The following is a 15,955-nucleotide window of genomic DNA, read 5'->3' on the forward strand; positions in this document are numbered from 1 at the left end:
GTGAAATCTGGTGTCAGAGTAGGCCACACCTTTCAGGCTTTATAGTATGCTGGTACATTGCGGAAACGGGCGGGAGAATTGTGATTGACTGACTGCGCAGGTCCACGGCCTCTGTGTCACAGGCGCTTGCGCTGCGAACTGCATCAGAGTGCTGAGCTTTGCGAGAGATGTCAAGTACCGCAGTTGTGTTTGAACCCGAACACACTGCTTTGCTGTGGGCCCGCGGTTTGCCCGTTGTCATTGAGCAGCCATGCGCAGCGCCAATGCATACGCATTGAATATTCGATGCCGAAGCAGAGTCGCATGTCAATCAAATACACGCTGTAATAGTACCTGCGGACAGTTCGTTGAGCTCGCCAATCAAGTACATATTGATCACAGAGCCAATACGTACAATATACAGTACGCCTACCGGTCCACCATGGTGGACAAAATGCTCCGCAATACTGCGGGGATGTCTGCGGTGTTCGATACTCGGTACCCGCGTCCAGGAAGATTCTTCGGTATCCTACAAGGATCATGAGTGAGGAATCAACGCGCTGCGATGATCAACGTACCAAGACGCCTCTGCGCCTTCTCCAATACAGATCAACGCAGTGTGAACCTTGGGGTTGCGGTTCATGACTCGCTGGAGATCCTCGGCGGTAATGTTGTACCGTGCGAAGTTGGCATCCGTCAGGGCAATGACGAACCAGTCATCTACACAATAGTCAGACGAGCGAAGTATGCATTCACAAGCGACGTACCAGCGTCGAATTTTGCCACTTCGGTGACCGCCTTGTCAATTGCTTCAACTGCGATGATTTTGGTGTTCAGATCACTACGCTGCGAAACTTGAAGCGAGATTCCTGAACGTACCTGTGTAATCTCCGGCGAACGTGTACTGCGTAATCATCTCCATCTTGTCAACGACTTTCCACCTATCATTGATCTCCAAAGGCGTGTCGGCCTCAACCAATGGTATGACGGCGGAGTCTCCAGACTTCGTCATGGTGTTAGCACCCATCACTCTTGGCTGACTCGCAGTCGAAACAACTTACATGACCGTATATCTGCATATCAGATCAGTTCTGCGCACAAGTCGCAAGATCAAAGACAACTCACATCCCACACATACTTCTCCTTCCGCGTGAGTCGGTCGAAGGTCTCCATCAACATGACGGCTGCAGTTGTGTCAGTCTCCGACATAGCATCAAAGTGCCACATATCTTCGTACCTGTTTCCATGCTTCGCTTCAAACGACCGTCAACCTGGAAACGATACCTGGTATTGAATTGACATCAGCGCACTCCCGCTGCACGGTTATGCACCACTCACATCGAAGCGCTGACGTCGAAGAGGAACCGGATCCTCTTAGGCCTAGCGAGTTGGGAATCTGTCAGTTTTTTGGCCTTCGAATGAGGTCGGCACGTCATTACATACTTCATTTGCGGGCGACCCATCTCCGGTTTGGCCATGCCGCGTCGCTTGTAAACAGTCGCTTCGCCAGTCAAACCCTCAGTGAGGCGGCTGTCGTCCAGTTCGCCATCTGTCTGACGCTTAACCCACACGCGCTCCTCCTCCCGCGCCGCGAGGTCTGCCACATCGTTAGCATATGAGCTACACAGCGACAAGGAATACTTACTCTCAAGGAGATCGTGTAGCTGGGCGATGTGACCTTCGACAGCGGCCAACAGGGACCCGTACCCTTTCGCGTCGCCAGCGCTCATGTTCAGCTCCTCGAGCCTCCGAGCGAGCTCCAAGCGGGCCATCTCTCGGGCCCTTTCCTTGATATGGTCTGGAACATCGTTCTTGAGCGCGTCCGGGATCTAGGCAGAGTTGAGCATGACTCTGCGAATCCCAGAAAAAGACGTACCTGATGGATATCATGGCCCTTGAAGAGACGCATGTAACCTCCCCTTCCTCCTAGACCAGCTGTGTCACGCCCGCCCGTCTAGATGATGACGGTGAGCTCTCAGAACCGTTGTGAAGATACGAAGCAACTCACACCGCCGGCCCATGTATTGCCTCCAGTATGGGCCTCGTTATTGGGGTCCTCCTTCCCGAACTTTGGCTCGGACAGGCTCGTATCTCCCTTCGGCTCGAACTTCAGATCCAACACCTGCTTCTTGGCTGCCTCCCGAGCGGCGCCGATGCCCAGACTCTTAACAACCAAACTATACAGATGTCAGCAGCGGATAACGCGGCGGTTCAGTGAAGAGCCATACCCGTAATGGTCCAAAATGTCTGCGAGCTTGGAGATCGTCTCCGGTTTGTAGACGTCAAAGTCGAACACATTCCTGAGGGCGGCTTCTAGTGAATCGCTGGGGTAGGCCTGCATATGACGGACGAGGTTCAATAGTTCTGCGCTGAAGTCAATCGCCTGTTCGCACTAGCTGACGTTAATACTCACCTCGAAGCGAATACGGGTATGTAAGAGTCCCACTCTCGTAGGCACGGCGAAGGTCGTGGAATGCAGCGACAAGCCGGAGGATCACGTCCTCGCTTAGCTGTGGCGCTAACTGCGCGAGCAACTTCCGCTCGCTAGCCATGTCCGGATTTGTGACGGCGTGGCAGCAGAAGTTGTCCCCGAGTACCTGGAGGAAGTGATTCCCCAGGAACGCTAAGAGTAAGCGTATGTATCAGCGATAAACGAGTGATCTTCAGCTTATCCGACTCACGATATCCAGGGCGGTTGGCCAGGAGGATGAGTCGGAAGTTTGGATGGACGACGATATCGCCCTCCCGCTCCTTCACCTGCCGTACACGTCGGCCGTCTGCAAGGCTGAGCTGGCCGTGACCTGCGAGACTCCGGAAGATCGCGACGACGTGTTCTGCAGCCTTGTCCGCTTCGTCTATGACAATTACTCTCCCGAGGCTAATTGCGCGGAGGAGAGGCGAGTCCGTATACTTGATGACGCCGTTCTCTAGCACTGTCTGGAACATTAGCTGGTTCACTGTCGTATCTCTATGCAGCTGGATGTATTCTCTAGGGCGGCCCAGAAGCTTCGGTGCAGATGGTCAGTACGATCGACAACCAAAGCCATTAGCTAAAACTGACCTGGCATAGTCTACAGACAAATACTTCAATTAGCTGCTGAGGTAAGCGAGACGAACAGACTCACCGGTCGATGACCTTGTTCTTTCCAACTCCCTATGATCACGTCGCCGTTGCGTCAACGACTCCGGATGTTTCCTCGCAGGATACCATTCAACGTACCTGGTTACCCAGCAGAACCAAATGCTCGCCCAACACCTCTAGATCTATCGCCAAGTCACGCATCAAGCCCGTCTGCAGGCTGTTGTCGTAGAAGTGGTCCATATGCGGCACATGCGACACGCCCTCTGGATCTTGAGATCGGTCAAAGAACGGAATGAACGTCGCCCCGAGGCCCTGACCCTGCGGACCACTGGGCGGCGGGAACCAGACACCGCCATCGCGTACCTCGGGCGGGGGGTTAAACTGTCAACAAGCCGCGTCAGTGAAGATCTCGACAAGAAGCACACAGATGAAGGATTTGCCGCAGCGAGCACCGTGAACGGGAACACCGAGCTCGCCGGCTGCGATCACGCAGCCCCCGAAAACACCGTGCAAACGAAGTGTGAAGGCTGCGTAGGTACTTACCGGCTGAGTGCGCTTCTTGATACCAGTGTCCTCAAGGATGTTCTGTAGGTTCATCGCTTCCGTTGCAGGCAAGAACTCCGCCAGAACCGCGCGACTCAGCAGAACGTGCAGGTCCTCCGCTGCCGCAGGGAACTTCGCGATGCGCCGCGCAATGCGCATGAGCGCACGCGTGCCGAGCTTCCGGTTCTTCTGCACCGCGTCAGATGTCATGCTTGAGCGGTACCTGTCGGCGAAGCGGAGGAGTGTCTCGACGACGGGCGCGGCGCAGCCTGTCTGGAGCAGGATGTGTGCCTCCTCCGCGTGCGACATGGGCTGCGCGGGGACTGTGAAGAACATGTTCGCGTGCTCGTCGCTGAGCCAGTCCTTGATCGGGAGCGACTTGGACGCTGTGCTGATCACCCGGAAGGACGGGTGGGCTACAGAGAGGTCGGGCGAAGGCTTCTGCGCAGGAAGGAGTTATCGAGCTGCCCCTGACCGGTCGTTGAGATGCACGTACCTCGCCATCGAGGATGCGTCGGACGATGCGCTTCTGCTCCCACAGCTCGACCTCGCGGTCCTGCGCAAAACGCGCGAGAGAGCCCGCAGTCGAGCCGATCACGTCCAACCCAGCCAAATGCACAAGCCGACCTTCCCATGCACCCTCGACCAAAGGGCTGCGTACAGTCAGCGGGTGTGGGTCAAACGTGGGCTGGGTAAGAACATACCTTGGTTCCCAGCTCGTCGCTCCGCCGTCCTCGATCTTTCGCCTCATAATTAGCTCCCGCCCTCCCAGTTCCTTGTACATGTGCACGTCCTCGAGTTCGTACCCGAGCACAGCAGAGAACGTGCGCACAAGCAACGTCGTTGAGCACGAAGCCGTCGATGGCAATGCGGGGGGAGTATAGGAGATGTCCCATCCAAGGGCATGCGATTGCAACAGAGAAGTGAGCAAACCCATGAACCGCGCACTGGGCACAAAGCCGAGAAGCTCTGGGTTCGCAAAGGGGAAGGCGAGATACTCATGAGGCCCCGCAGGAACAGAGACAACGACCTCCCTGCCGGAAGGGCTGTCAAACGCAATGGATGCAGTACGGTCGTCCACCCGGTCGATACGTGCGAGACGGTACCCGAGCAGACCGTCGTCATCGTCCATCCCAGCCAGGTTCGGGCTGCCTAGTTCACCAAGGCCGGCATCCTCAAACTGATGCGAGAGCATCGCCCAGGCGACGAAGGGGCTGTGGATGAGCGCAGGATGGATGGACAAGACTAGCCGCGAAAGCTGCCTCTGGGAGAGAACATCCGGAGGGGGGAACATGGACAACAGTGCCGTCGCTTTCGCAAGAGCGGTCTGGGGGAACGCGGGGAGGGCGGACTTCGCAACGGCGTCGAGGCTATGGTGAGACTCGCTCGCTATCTGCGTAGACGCGATGATGTCGCGCAGCTTCTGGTATAGAGGTAGTGCGAGGATGGATGCAGATTGCGGGTCCTTGATGCCCTGCAGTGCAAGCAGCGCACCCATGGGGTCCACAAAGCGCGCCTGGAAGCGACTACGGAAAGGCGGATCGAGGGGATAGCCAGGGTAGGGAGGAACAGGCGCGGCGATAGCAATCACACGGAAGTTCTTGTGAGCGGGGATAAATGTCGAAGTCTCTGCTTCGGTGCCGTCAAGTAGCTCGTAACGGTGTGGATGCACGATGTGAGTACCGTCGTCCAGATTCATCTCTCTGTTCTCGAGCAGGTTGTTGAGTACCGGCATAATCCCGCGTTCGGCCTTCTCAATCCCCTCGAGGATGAGGATACGCCCATTCTTGACAGCTCTGACAGCTGCACTGTCGACATATACCAGGTTGCCGCCAGCGCGTATCTCACGACCTTGCTTGAGTTCCGTTTCGCCAACATCTCGGTGGAGCGCGACGAACTCGTACTCGGAGTTGATCAGCCTAACCAGAGAAAAGGCATCATTGCTTGAGCATTATAGAGCTGTGGTACAGAGCGTGGAGGGGTGGAAACGGAGGAGCGTGGAGGGGACATGGATGGTACTTTGATGAACACTCACCGACAAAAGGTAAGTGCCAGCCGTCGCGCATACGGGCCTGGCTGCGAGAGAAGGAAGATGTCCTGCCCAAGGAGGTACTTCTGAAGCATGAAGTGAAGGTTGTCCAAGTTGAACAGGTTCGCTGTGTCGAGTAGGACGTCTTCGCCATGAGGGAGACGGCTCGGCTCGGACGCGGTAGGGACGTCAAACGAGATGTCTCCCAGTTTCAACACGCCAATAGGTTTAGGAGGGGGTGTAAGTCCATTGAGGACATGCTTGAGCCTCCTGTGGGCCATAGTTGGGGTCGTACTGGCAAGGTGAGGATTGTCTACATGGTATTTCTATCCTCGAGAAGTCCAACGACGTACCCCGCGAAAGTTATCCGTTCCCTCGCTCCAGGAAGGCGCACACACCTCCTGATGTTGAATCCAGGTCTTGAGAACGTCGTGACGAGAGTAAGAGGTCAAGATATGTGCTCATGAATATCATGTTCCCCGCGTCCATCGCGGTTCGGGCTGAGTGAGATGCCCGGGCCGGTTCCGTATCCGGGGTACCAGCGCTAATTCGTGGGAACATCTTTGCACAGCCACCATGTTGAGGGCCTTGAGGCGCCCGAGTAGAGGTGGTCGGCGAAGGATCTCTCTCGAAGTGTGCGACCTTTGGTGCAACCGTCACTTTTGCAAACGACATCTCTCCATATTGCTATGGTTGGCTACTCGGACACAAAGTTGAAAAGTCCATGAATGTTCCGTACGTGTCAAGGTCCAAGGTGCGCACAAACAGTCCCAATGTCCATCCCAAACCCGTATCCCATCTCACCGCTTACTTGCAGTTAGAGACGACACCCTCGCCGGCAGTCGCAGCGTCGCCGAGCTGCGTGAGGGCCTTCTGGAGGGTCGCAGAGACAGTGGTGTCGGACCTGTGAAAGTACACGACATCAGCACTGCTGCATCTGACGGTAACTCGAGGGAGAGGAGCAACTCACGAGTTAATCGCCGTGAGCGCACCTTGCGCCGCGGTCAGGTTCCCGGCGACCTGGTCACGGGCGGCCGCGGGCGCAGTCTGCCCAGTGAGCAGAGCCTTGGCGATGACACCGATTGCGCCCTGTGCGCCCGTCACGGAGTCCTGGGCGGTCTGCACGCTTGCGGCCGTTGCGGCGTCACTGTCGTGCGTCAGGCCAGTAAGTAAGAGTACGAGAACTTAGTGATCAGGATACGTACGAGGCTGACTCGCTAGCGAGGTTCTTCAGCGTGCCCTGAAGACCCGCAAGACCAGTGACGATTTGCAGGCGGTTGATGTTGCACTGGAGGTTGCCAATCTGGCGTGCCACAATCTCGTTCGCAGGAGCTGGAGGGTCCAGGAGGCGTCAGTAGAGCGCAGGTGCTGCTTAGGGCGGAAACGTACCGGCGTAGATCTGGGAGCCCGCGAGGAGCGACAGGAACGCGAAGAAGAACACAACCATGCGCGACATCATCTTGAGCAGCGAGGGTAACTAGGGTGGCGTCGAGAGAGAATGGGTCGTGGAAAGGAGCTTGCACTGCAAGGACAGGACAGAACACTCAATGGACAGCACCAGGCCGCGAGGAAGAGAGAAGTGGGCAAGGGATGAGGAGCGGTATGGTCTCTGCTTCCGACTTATATCGCTCGAGGCGCATGTAAACATACCCGGACGCACTGCATAGATGAACGGCAGCTCGAGGCGGCTCGTCATGGAGACGCGAATTGCGTCGGGGATGAGATTCGCAGAAGCACGTCCCGGTTTCCGATCCACGCACACTCCATTCCCGATACATGCATAGTGTTGTGAGGCCTTACTTAGCAATGATCATTTGGAAGAGCGAACGAGGCGATGCACGGGGGAACGAACCACACGCTATGCGACGCGGACATGCTTCGGACGCTTCTTTGTACTGACCATCTGCCGTCAAATGGCGTAAGGTTTGGCACAACGCCGCTAGCTGAGAAGAGAACGAGGAACGAGGCTGAGAAGAGTTGAGAGCACAGGACCAGCTCCAACCGCCAAGCATCCAGGATACCATGACGATGGACACCAGAAACCTTGAAGGATGGCGACGCACTGATCCAGCGGAACCGGCTAAACTTGTACATGCCGCATTCGCCCCGGCATCCAGATTGCATCTTGCGACTCTTCCAGCCGGCAAAGGACGACCGTGCTCCTGCCGGACGCGGTCAGCGAAAGTAGCCGTCAATTTCTGGCGTAGAACGAGAATTCCTGTCAGTGCTGGCTTGCGTTTAGCAGTCAAGACCGTCCGGGATCGCCGACCAGAGATGGTTGGAGGACGCGTGCTCCAGAAAACCGTTGCTCCCCGAGCATGCAGTGCTGACGGCACGTCCTATACTAGGAGGTGGTGAAAACCCCAGTGGTCGTTACGTTTAAGGTTGAAACTTTGCAACCAGCGCTAATCAACGTTTTCCTGATTCCGAACTACGACCATGCCCATTCGCCGACTTCTGTGAAGCTGAAGTCAGGTCAATCCTGTTACTCTATCTACAGAAGGCATGTTCGACAGGATATCCGTCGCGATAGATTATGAACTGACACGTATCCGCAGTCCCTGTCTTGTCCGTCTATTCGACGGCCGAGCGCCCAACGTAACCATGCCAGCGCTCAGACAATCCAGCCCACATGCGGTATGGTCAATCGCGGAGGTCGTCCGCGAGGTTATGGAGCAGAACGCCGAGAACGTGAGCACGCTCTCGAGCTGCGCACGGGTGTCGCACGCCTTCTCCGAACCGGCTCTCGAGGTCCTGTGGCGGGAGCAGTCCGGCCTCAACCGACTGCTCTCGATTCTCCGCAAGTCTGTCAAGTGCATTCCGATAGCCATTGACAACATGCCAGGTTTTACGATCAACCGATATGTGAGTTTAAGTGTTTCTGCTAGCTTCTCTGTTATTTTTGCTGTGTTAAGGACTGTAAGTCCTGGCTCTGCGCGTCTTGGTGACCGTCCCCCGTGCACCATGAGGCTGCTGCGCGTTGAAGTACGTCTCCTAGGACGACTACGCACGGTTTCTCGATAGTTGAGTGGGAGCCCAGCTCTTCCAGGGCCCCAGGGCTCCGCATATATAAACGAAAGGAGATGATAGTGATGACTTCCAAGCGACGCGTGCCCAAGTGCATTCATTTGTGTTGCAGAGCGTCACACGTATACTGACCGTCGTTTTATCCCACTGTAGGTGATCTCTGGACCCATAGACGACCTCGAATGGTCTCGGTTTCAGTTGTACGCCAACCTCGTTCGGGCCTACTCGACGAGTATCTGGGAAAGGATGGACGACATCTTCGTGGCAACGCTCCTCGACAAGTGCGCAGGCAAACCTCTGCTCCCGCGTCTGACGTTCCTCGGGTGGACCGGACAGGATGATGGGATCACCTCCTCAGCTTTCCTCCTGTTCATGTCACCCATGCTTCGCATCGTCCATGTCAACTCCAGCGGCTTATATGTCACGCCGCCTGCCGAGTTCGAACCTTTGTCAGAAGAATTCACTATCGCCGCTGCCCTGCGGCTCATTCACGCACGAGCGCCAGCCGTTGAACAGCTCAAAATTCCAGCATGCCACCTGTGTTCTCTCAAACCCATTTCAGACTTCGTTCACCTGCGTTCTCTGTGCATAGAGTCTGAAGACCCGAGGATTTGGGAGAAGATCGCGAACTGGCTACCAAACCTTCAGGATCTCACCGTGTACATGTTCACTCAGATGCAAGATGAGGATATCCAGCGAGCCAGGCGGCTACCTGAGGCACATTTCGGCCAGCTCACCCGCCTGTGGTTCATGGCGGATCCGCGCATAATGCCGATCGTGCTCGATCTCATTCGCGCGCCCCATCTCAACAACCTCCAGCTGGACACGGAGCTCAGAGATGACCTCTGTGTACACCTCTGCGATATTGTCGCCGTCCGCTTCGTCCGGTCCCTCCGCATCTTCCTGCTGAAGCTCGCCAGTGACGGCCGCGACGAGCATCCGCGACAGTTCGAAGCGCTCTTCTCCCCACTATATGCGATACGCCATCTGGAGCACGTCACCGTCCAGGTGACCTTCGACACGAATCTCGCATTGACCGCGGACGAAGTCACGCGGATCACAGGGGCCTGGCCAAACCTCAAACATCTGAAATTCTCATCCGTACTGTTGTCGAAATCGGAGCTGGCTGCGCCGCGCATGCCTATCACCGCGCTAGAGATATTTGCGCGGCGGTGTCCCCAGTTAGAGGTACTCTTCATGCCGCTCCCGAACCCTGCCCCGCTGGCCGACCTCGATCTCGCGACGGTTCCAGCATGTTCGAATCGTCTGCAGCGTATCTACTTGTACTCTGGATCGGAGTGGCCGGAGGATTTTGCCGACTGGGAGAAGGTGGAGCCCTACGTTGAACGTCTCTTCCCTGGTGCTGTCCTGATCCATGAAGGTCTGTAACTGGACGACGACTAACCCCCAACCAAGTCTCAATGTGTAACTAGAAGCAGAGTTGCATCCACAATCAGCTCTGCCTCACACCGGGAGCCCGGGCCCGTCCTAGCACCCGCATCTAGTTACTCGCGATGTATATACTGCGGGAAGAGTAGATTTCTGCTTATCAACTAGTAGCACCAGTGGTAGTCGCAGCAACCTCAGACATCTAACGCTCCCATCCTCTGATTTGGCGGACCCCGAGCTGGAAACGCCGCGCATGCCTGTCATTGCGCTGGAGACGCTTGCTCGGCAGTGTCCCGGGCCCAAGTTGGAGATGCTCGTCGTTCCCATCCAAGACCCGGCGCCGCTCGCTGGCTTGGACATCGCTACCATTCCGGTGTATACGACCCATTTGACACATCTGCACCTGGTCTCTGGGGAGTGGCCGCAGGACGTCATGGAGAAGGGAAGGCTATGTATGTCGAACGGCTCCGATTCCCAGAATTACGGGTTGCTGTCAAATCGGGTACAGCGTGGCGGGGGCATGACTGTCGGCAGCGGAGGAGGATATCGCCCGCGATACCAACGATGCGGTATATCTTCGATATCTTTACTGTTACCAGCAGTAAGCGTCGGGTTAGAAGCACTACAGGAAAGTGCGCACAACGTACTCTCGTTTGGGATCATCCGGATCCAAGAGGAACCGCGGATCTGCACGACGGCAGCAGCGGAACTCCGCCCATGTCGAGGCCGGGACACAGTGGCAGAGCAGCTTGACGGACTCAAGCAAGGGGCAATGCTCCTCCAGCATCTCGACGATCTCCCATCCGAGCTCGCCAGTCAGCCTGGTGAACCATTTGTCGCGGAGCTTCCAAACGTTACAATACGGGCCATGGTCCTCGTGAAAGTCGAGATTGAGGCGGAGCCAGCGGATGGACTTCGCCGCTGCCAGACGTTCCACGATAGGTCTCTGCATCACAAAGTAAGTACAGATGTCGACACACATAGATGACGAGGGAGACTCACGTGGTCGACATGTTCCTCCCGGTTCTCCCGATATCGGTGAAGTTCAAGCGTTGTGAGCTTCGGAAATGAGTTCGCGACGTAGTCGAGCAGATCGTCGTCAGATCCTGCGCTGAAAGCCAGGTATGCGAGCTCGAGGCTCGTCAGCTGCGGCAAATCCATTCGCTGTAGAACCGACAGGCACTCCGCGGCGGACAGCAGAGGGTGGGCCCAACTGGGTGAATTCCGGTCCATAAAGCCCAAATGGGCGTAGTATCGCGGCCAGTCTCGAAGAGAAAGATGTTGGAGGTGGGAGGCGTCGATGGAGAAGAGGTCGTCATCTGGGTGGGGGTAGGCTACCGTGAGCGAGCGGAGCCCAGACAGTGCAGTAGAAGATGCGGAGCGATGTCCGAGGATGAAAGGGCGGTCTAGAGATGCGTGTCGGGCGACTCGTATCGACAACCTCCGCAGCTCCATCAACGATGAGAGTAAGACAGGTAAAGACTCGGCCTGGTCGTCGTTGAGATACCGACCGAAGAGCGATAGCTCCTGTAACCTCGGCCAGTTACACGCCGCCATCAACCTCAAGGGCGCCGTCTCAAATGGCAACGTCAGTCGAATAACTGTGTTACGCAGCTTTGGAACCAGACCAGCCAGGCACTTGGCCTCATGTGCGAACACGGCGTTGAGGTCAACCGGGCGGACGCCCATCCGAGGTTTCGAGACCGCCATTTCTCGCCACATTTTGGGAGTGTAGACGAGGGAGGTAAGGTGGACTGCGTGGGATGGGAGATCGTCGGAGGGGTAAGCCTCCACCGACCTGAAATTGGCTGACACGCTGAAGGTAACAGACATGATCCTCGGTCGGGCAAGGATGATTTCAAGAACATTCCATGCCACACCGAAGCTTTCCTCAACTGTTATCTCCCGCAGGGAGGGTAGGATGTCCAGGAGATGCTCGATCCAAACGGCAGCTTCGGCTCCGATGAGAGTCTCCCAGATTATGATGTGACTTGAGCGATAGGTCGTCGTTAGTCGCATGCGACTGCAGAATTCCGAATACTCACCGAATGTATTGGCGAATGTGCTCTGGTGGATCGGCTTTTGCATAAGAGAGATAGCTGCGAAAGATGTAAGGTGCGGCAACCTGTTGTAAAGTACGGGAGCAACAGGCAAGTGCTCCGAGAGCGATAGTACCATCCCTCCTCAACTCCTCGCAAATCAGTCGGAGTATGTCTAAGTTGATAGTGCTCAATCTTTGAGATGCTGAGTAAGAAATTTGGATACAACGAGTTCAACTGGACCGCTACTTACGTGGGGGGACTCCGAGCACCATGCGTTCGCAGCACAGAGATTCCGGTGACCGGCGCTGAAGATGCCCGTTGTCCGTGGGGGGAACTTGGGGTCCCCCTCCGAGGGAAGAGCACGTGGGTGAGGCTTTCGAGTGTTCTGCTGGCCGGAAACATCTGTCACTGCATGCTGGTTGGAGTCGGAGTCGGAGTCGGAGGAGGTTGCCAACAAGAGGATCGAGCGGGAGACAACAACACTGCTTAGTCAGCTATCGGCATCGTACCGCTTAAGCGCCTTGCTCTGGTCTTCGAGTACTATGAAAGACATCCGGCCGCCGAAGTATCGAACGCGTGTTTCGCACCAAGGACACAACAAATAGTTTGTTGTGCAACGCCCATGCATGCCCGGATGCGGGACTGCGACGACTGTCATGCGTTGCCAGGTGAGCCCCTGCCTCTCAATACAGGCTTGTCTCTTCCATTTCCCGCTAGTAGCAACCAGTACAACAAGAGAGAAAGAACAAAGTATCTATTGTTTCGAAGTTGGAGGTCTTAGCGTCGGCTCCAACATAGATATGCCCTGCCGTGTTGTTCTCCACCTATATAAGAGGTTTGCGTGCGTGATGGTATCCAACAACACTCTACTATCCTGCTTCACTCCTCTCGCTCCCTCCTATGTCTTTTGAAGACAGCATACTCATTCTGCGCGGTCCGATTGTCCGCTCGAACGACCGAGCGCAATTTCAACGCGCTTGCCATGTGAGTACTATGTGCAGTAACCTCAAGAATAATTCACACTGACCGTGCATGATCGCGTTCGAAAACAGACCAGCTTCCTGCGCTTTTTACGAGTTAATACCAAGAAGCCCAGTAATTCTCATAAACGCACTCTGTCGCAAGCCTTCAGTCTCGAAGAATTGTCGTCGAAGCTTCCCCATTCCCAGCGAGTCAAAACTGAAGTTGCTCCTCAAAGCCCGCCGGTGGGCTCTTCGCGCCGGCAACTGCATGCAGTGAAGCGCTCGAATTCCTCTATAAGGGTACATTCTCTCTTTCCAATGTTCATGCTCCACGGTATGAAACGTCACTGAAACTTCGAAGCTCTCCAAGATGGGTGCCAAGTATTCCAGGATATCCAGGGTCCTGGTCAATCAATCTGCAGCTCCTGAAGTTTTCAATCCGGAACTTCCGATAGATGACCCAGAAGTGTTACGGGAGAAGCAACAGTCGGTCACCACAGCGGAGAAGCGGTCGGTTTGCAAACTCGATTATCAACCCGATAGTGTTAATACAGACGGTGTCGTCAATGGCGAGTTCCCTTCTCTTGCCTACTCGAGCCTTCGGCGAGCGTTCATTAACCGTACCATCCCCACCAGATGTTATATACACACTTCCCCTTGTGAGTATCCTTCACGGAACTTTGAGTACTTGGGACTGCAATATCTGAACTGTTGTTCAGCATTTGGCCAGAAAGCAGAATCGTTCGGAGCTGGACCTCTGGGGTGGAGGAAACCCTTACCAACTGGCGATCGACACTGGTACTTGCTCTCTATTCTAGGTCGTTTCGCGGTGCTGACATCTACTCACTACAGCTGACTGTAGCTTGTGAGTACGAGTCTAATCCTCTAGATCTTTGAGTGCGCTGACTATTATTGGCGGTAGCTGGTTCTATGAGCTTAAGTTCAAGAACGTTACAGATGTCTCAGAGAGACCTGACGGTCAGGTCGATTTCAAAGAAAGCGAATGGTCAGAGGACAGCAAGCACATAGATCGCAAAGTTATTCCACCGGGGGACAGCGCGGCCGTCAAGGAGGACGGCTGGGCATGTTACGGAGACACCGGCTCAGTACGTAAGTCCGCTCACTTCAATTTGTACATAGCATCTCGATAGGCAGGACGGCTCACACTGATTCTGCTCACAAGATGTCCGACGATGGGAAGACGACCATGATTTGAAGTTTCAAGCTCGCACGTGGGATTGCACGAACAACACATTCGCGCAGACATTCAACTGGCTGTTTTTCCCGCGTATCCTCGCAGATTACGCGAACGACACAGTTGCCACGCAGGCGTCTGACGGCAACCTGGGCATGGCAGTCCCGGGGTAAGCGAATCCTTGTGCTTTCCAACTCTCCTGACGTTACGCACAGATGGCGAGCACCCTGGAAGAAGGTCAAATTCTGGAATCGAGTAGTAAGTGTTGACACAGCGCAATACTGGCACCTTGCTCATCGTTACTATCATAGACGTTCTGGGATATTCTACGTAATGGGCAAGAGCACGTCGAGACGGTGAGAAATTTGCTCCTTCCCCTGACCGTTTGACTGAAGGTTGAGGTGCTACCAGCCAATGCAAGCCACTGTTAGGTTGCTCTATCCAGACGACGACCGCGAGGCCGTCGCCGCTGAGAATGTGTATGCACGCGAGTCATCTCATCTAACGGTTTCGTCACTCAAATTGAACATGCAATTCTAGACAAAGCTTCCTGTACCACGGCAAGGGCTCTCCCTGTGGAATGCTGATGAACGGAACGATGCTACTCCCAAATTACAGCCCGCCACTCTACATTTTCCCTCACACCGATGCCCCGACAGAGTTCCACTTCTGGACGTTGCAGTTCCTATCAATGACGTTACTGGAACCCGTCCAGGACGTCCCTCATCTCGATCACGAGACTGTGGACCCAACGCAATGGGTGGCCAAACGCATCGCGATCAAACTTGGAGAACCATCTGGTTCTGAGCCCGACTCAGCGAGGGAGGAAACTTCGCCTGGACTCCGTGTTATCTTGGACTCATGTGAGCATCACCTTCGGTGTTTTTGCGCTTAGAATTCACGTGTCTGTGATACGCCATTCGAATAGGTTCCGCGTCTACGGTGCTCCCGAAGGGTGTGCTCCGTGCGATCTGGACCAACTGGTTCGAGCAGCCATTGCAGAGCTTTCCGGCAGAGACCAACAATGCCGCTTGCCTCTGGCACAATGACCCCTCTAAATTCGCTCGACACGACATTATCTTCGAGTTCATGGATTCCCGCGGCACTGTGTTCGACCTTCGATGCTCCGCGCAGGACTTCCTCACGAGTCCGTGGATGGCGAAAGGAGAAGATACCCGGAGTGCACAGTTCCAAAGTGGAGACGATGATCACCCACACTGGATATTGGGGATGGTGAGTCATCATCGCGCCGCATCCGATGCCAGCATTCACGACCTATGTACAGAACTTCTTCTGGACCACACTCCTCAAGCTCAACGGGACACATCGTGGTTCACGTCCTGTGCCAGGCACGGCACACCCTTATGTCCAGTTCGCTCCGCAGCGCATTGTTCGCGACGGACAGCTGGTTGGAACCGCTTGGGACCTAGGGCTACACAAGTATCTAGCTCCAAGGCACCTGGCCGAAGTGCATGATCAGCCCGAAATTCACACTGACGAGTAGTAGTCCATTCTATTGTGGTAGCAATGTTCTCGCACGTTGTTGATGAATGCCAAGAAGGTTCACCTACTACTCTTCAGCTTCGCCGGTGCGCTGAGCCACGAAAGAATCTAAACACCTTCAAATTTCAGCACGACGGAGGCAGATGTGAATGCCTTGATGCTCATCCCGCATGAGCATGGACATGTGCCTACTAAGAAAACACC

The 15,955-nt window shown here is 55.3% G+C and overlaps 6 protein-coding genes across 6 annotated transcripts; 2 read left to right on the forward strand and 4 right to left on the reverse strand.

The window, feature by feature from the left end:
• Positions 1–229: 229 nt before the first annotated feature.
• Positions 230–6,116, reverse strand: L226DRAFT_506702 (uncharacterized protein). Its single transcript, XM_067678092.1, has 24 exons — positions 5,987–6,116; positions 5,640–5,927; positions 4,309–5,523; positions 4,101–4,257; positions 3,605–4,045; positions 3,200–3,442; positions 3,105–3,133; positions 3,041–3,050; positions 2,661–2,985; positions 2,393–2,602; positions 2,208–2,343; positions 1,988–2,156; positions 1,856–1,933; positions 1,625–1,808; positions 1,423–1,576; positions 1,318–1,359; positions 1,217–1,263; positions 1,105–1,163; positions 1,041–1,052; positions 859–982; positions 747–794; positions 558–699; positions 395–508; positions 230–333 (listed from the first exon to the last, which is right to left on the reverse strand). Exons 2-23 carry the CDS (start codon positions 5,912–5,914, stop codon positions 409–411), a joined length of 4,200 nt encoding a protein of 1,399 aa, XP_067536547.1. The 5' UTR covers positions 5,915–5,927; positions 5,987–6,116; the 3' UTR covers positions 230–333; positions 395–408.
• Positions 6,117–6,305: 189 nt separating this feature from the next.
• Positions 6,306–7,497, reverse strand: L226DRAFT_534040 (uncharacterized protein). The gene is made up of 4 exons (XM_067680590.1): positions 7,023–7,497; positions 6,839–6,965; positions 6,604–6,780; positions 6,306–6,570 (listed from the first exon to the last, which is right to left on the reverse strand). The coding sequence occupies exons 1-4, from the start codon at positions 7,090–7,092 to the stop codon at positions 6,441–6,443; spliced, it is 504 nt and encodes a 167-aa protein (XP_067536548.1). The 5' UTR covers positions 7,093–7,497; the 3' UTR covers positions 6,306–6,440.
• Positions 7,162–7,765, reverse strand: L226DRAFT_534041 (uncharacterized protein). Its single transcript, XM_067680591.1, has 3 exons — positions 7,434–7,765; positions 7,294–7,394; positions 7,162–7,245 (listed from the first exon to the last, which is right to left on the reverse strand). The coding sequence occupies exons 1-3, from the start codon at positions 7,655–7,657 to the stop codon at positions 7,178–7,180; spliced, it is 393 nt and encodes a 130-aa protein (XP_067536549.1). The 5' UTR covers positions 7,658–7,765; the 3' UTR covers positions 7,162–7,177.
• A 294-nt stretch (positions 7,766–8,059) lies between these two features.
• L226DRAFT_612237 (uncharacterized protein) lies at positions 8,060–10,492 on the forward strand. The gene is made up of 3 exons (XM_067686368.1): positions 8,060–8,136; positions 8,192–8,498; positions 8,814–10,492. The coding sequence occupies exons 2-3, from the start codon at positions 8,238–8,240 to the stop codon at positions 10,047–10,049; spliced, it is 1,497 nt and encodes a 498-aa protein (XP_067536550.1). The 5' UTR covers positions 8,060–8,136; positions 8,192–8,237; the 3' UTR covers positions 10,050–10,492.
• A 37-nt stretch (positions 10,493–10,529) lies between these two features.
• L226DRAFT_534044 (uncharacterized protein) lies at positions 10,530–12,506 on the reverse strand (the record flags this gene model as incomplete). The annotated part of the gene is made up of 5 exons (XM_067680592.1): positions 12,342–12,506; positions 12,095–12,283; positions 11,052–12,039; positions 10,697–10,995; positions 10,530–10,638 (listed from the first exon to the last, which is right to left on the reverse strand). The coding sequence occupies exons 1-5, from the start codon at positions 12,491–12,493 to the stop codon at positions 10,530–10,532; spliced, it is 1,737 nt and encodes a 578-aa protein (XP_067536551.1). The 5' UTR covers positions 12,494–12,506.
• A 1,113-nt stretch (positions 12,507–13,619) lies between these two features.
• On the forward strand, positions 13,620–15,752 carry L226DRAFT_570197 (uncharacterized protein; the record flags this gene model as incomplete). Its single annotated transcript, XM_067684409.1, has 11 exons — positions 13,620–13,712; positions 13,773–13,851; positions 13,906–13,918; positions 13,976–14,163; positions 14,237–14,417; positions 14,464–14,506; positions 14,560–14,604; positions 14,660–14,727; positions 14,789–15,111; positions 15,177–15,481; positions 15,534–15,752. 11 exons carry the CDS (start codon positions 13,620–13,622, stop codon positions 15,750–15,752), a joined length of 1,557 nt encoding a protein of 518 aa, XP_067536552.1.
• Between the last annotated feature and the right edge of the window lie 203 nt (positions 15,753–15,955).

Source organism: Lentinus tigrinus, assembly GCF_003813185.1.
Source record: "Lentinus tigrinus ALCF2SS1-7 unplaced genomic scaffold L226scaffold_9, whole genome shotgun sequence".
NCBI lineage: Eukaryota > Fungi > Basidiomycota > Agaricomycetes > Polyporales > Polyporaceae > Lentinus > Lentinus tigrinus.

Excerpts from the sequence above, each read along its gene's own strand:
- L226DRAFT_506702 (XM_067678092.1), bottom strand. The coding sequence starts at position 5,914 with ATGGCCCACAGGAGGCTCAAGCATGTCCTCAATGGACTTACACCCCCT. Across the intron at positions 3,134-3,199 it reads TGGTTCTGCTGGGTAACCAG|GGAGTTGGAAAGAACAAGGT; the intron begins GTACGTTGAATG and ends ACGTGATCATAG. Across the intron at positions 1,164-1,216 it reads GAAGCGAAGCATGGAAACAG|CCGTCATGTTGATGGAGACC; the intron begins GTACGAAGATAT and ends ACACAACTGCAG.
- L226DRAFT_534040 (XM_067680590.1), bottom strand. The coding sequence starts at position 7,092 with ATGATGTCGCGCATGGTTGTGTTCTTCTTCGCGTTCCTGTCGCTCCTC. Across the intron at positions 6,966-7,022 it reads GGGCTCCCAGATCTACGCCG|CTCCTGCGAACGAGATTGTG; the intron begins GTACGTTTCCGC and ends TGGACCCTCCAG. Across the intron at positions 6,571-6,603 it reads GCGCTCACGGCGATTAACTC|ATGCAGCAGTGCTGATGTCG; the intron begins GTGAGTTGCTCC and ends AGTTACCGTCAG.
- L226DRAFT_534041 (XM_067680591.1), bottom strand. The coding sequence starts at position 7,657 with ATGGTATCCTGGATGCTTGGCGGTTGGAGCTGGTCCTGTGCTCTCAAC. Across the intron at positions 7,395-7,433 it reads TTCCAAATGATCATTGCTAA|TGTGCGTGGATCGGAAACCG; the intron begins GTAAGGCCTCAC and ends TCGGGAATGGAG. Across the intron at positions 7,246-7,293 it reads AGCTGCCGTTCATCTATGCA|CAGAGACCATACCGCTCCTC; the intron begins GTGCGTCCGGGT and ends ATAAGTCGGAAG.
- L226DRAFT_612237 (XM_067686368.1), top strand. The coding sequence starts at position 8,238 with ATGCCAGCGCTCAGACAATCCAGCCCACATGCGGTATGGTCAATCGCG. Across the intron at positions 8,499-8,813 it reads GTTTTACGATCAACCGATAT|GTGATCTCTGGACCCATAGA; the intron begins GTGAGTTTAAGT and ends ATCCCACTGTAG.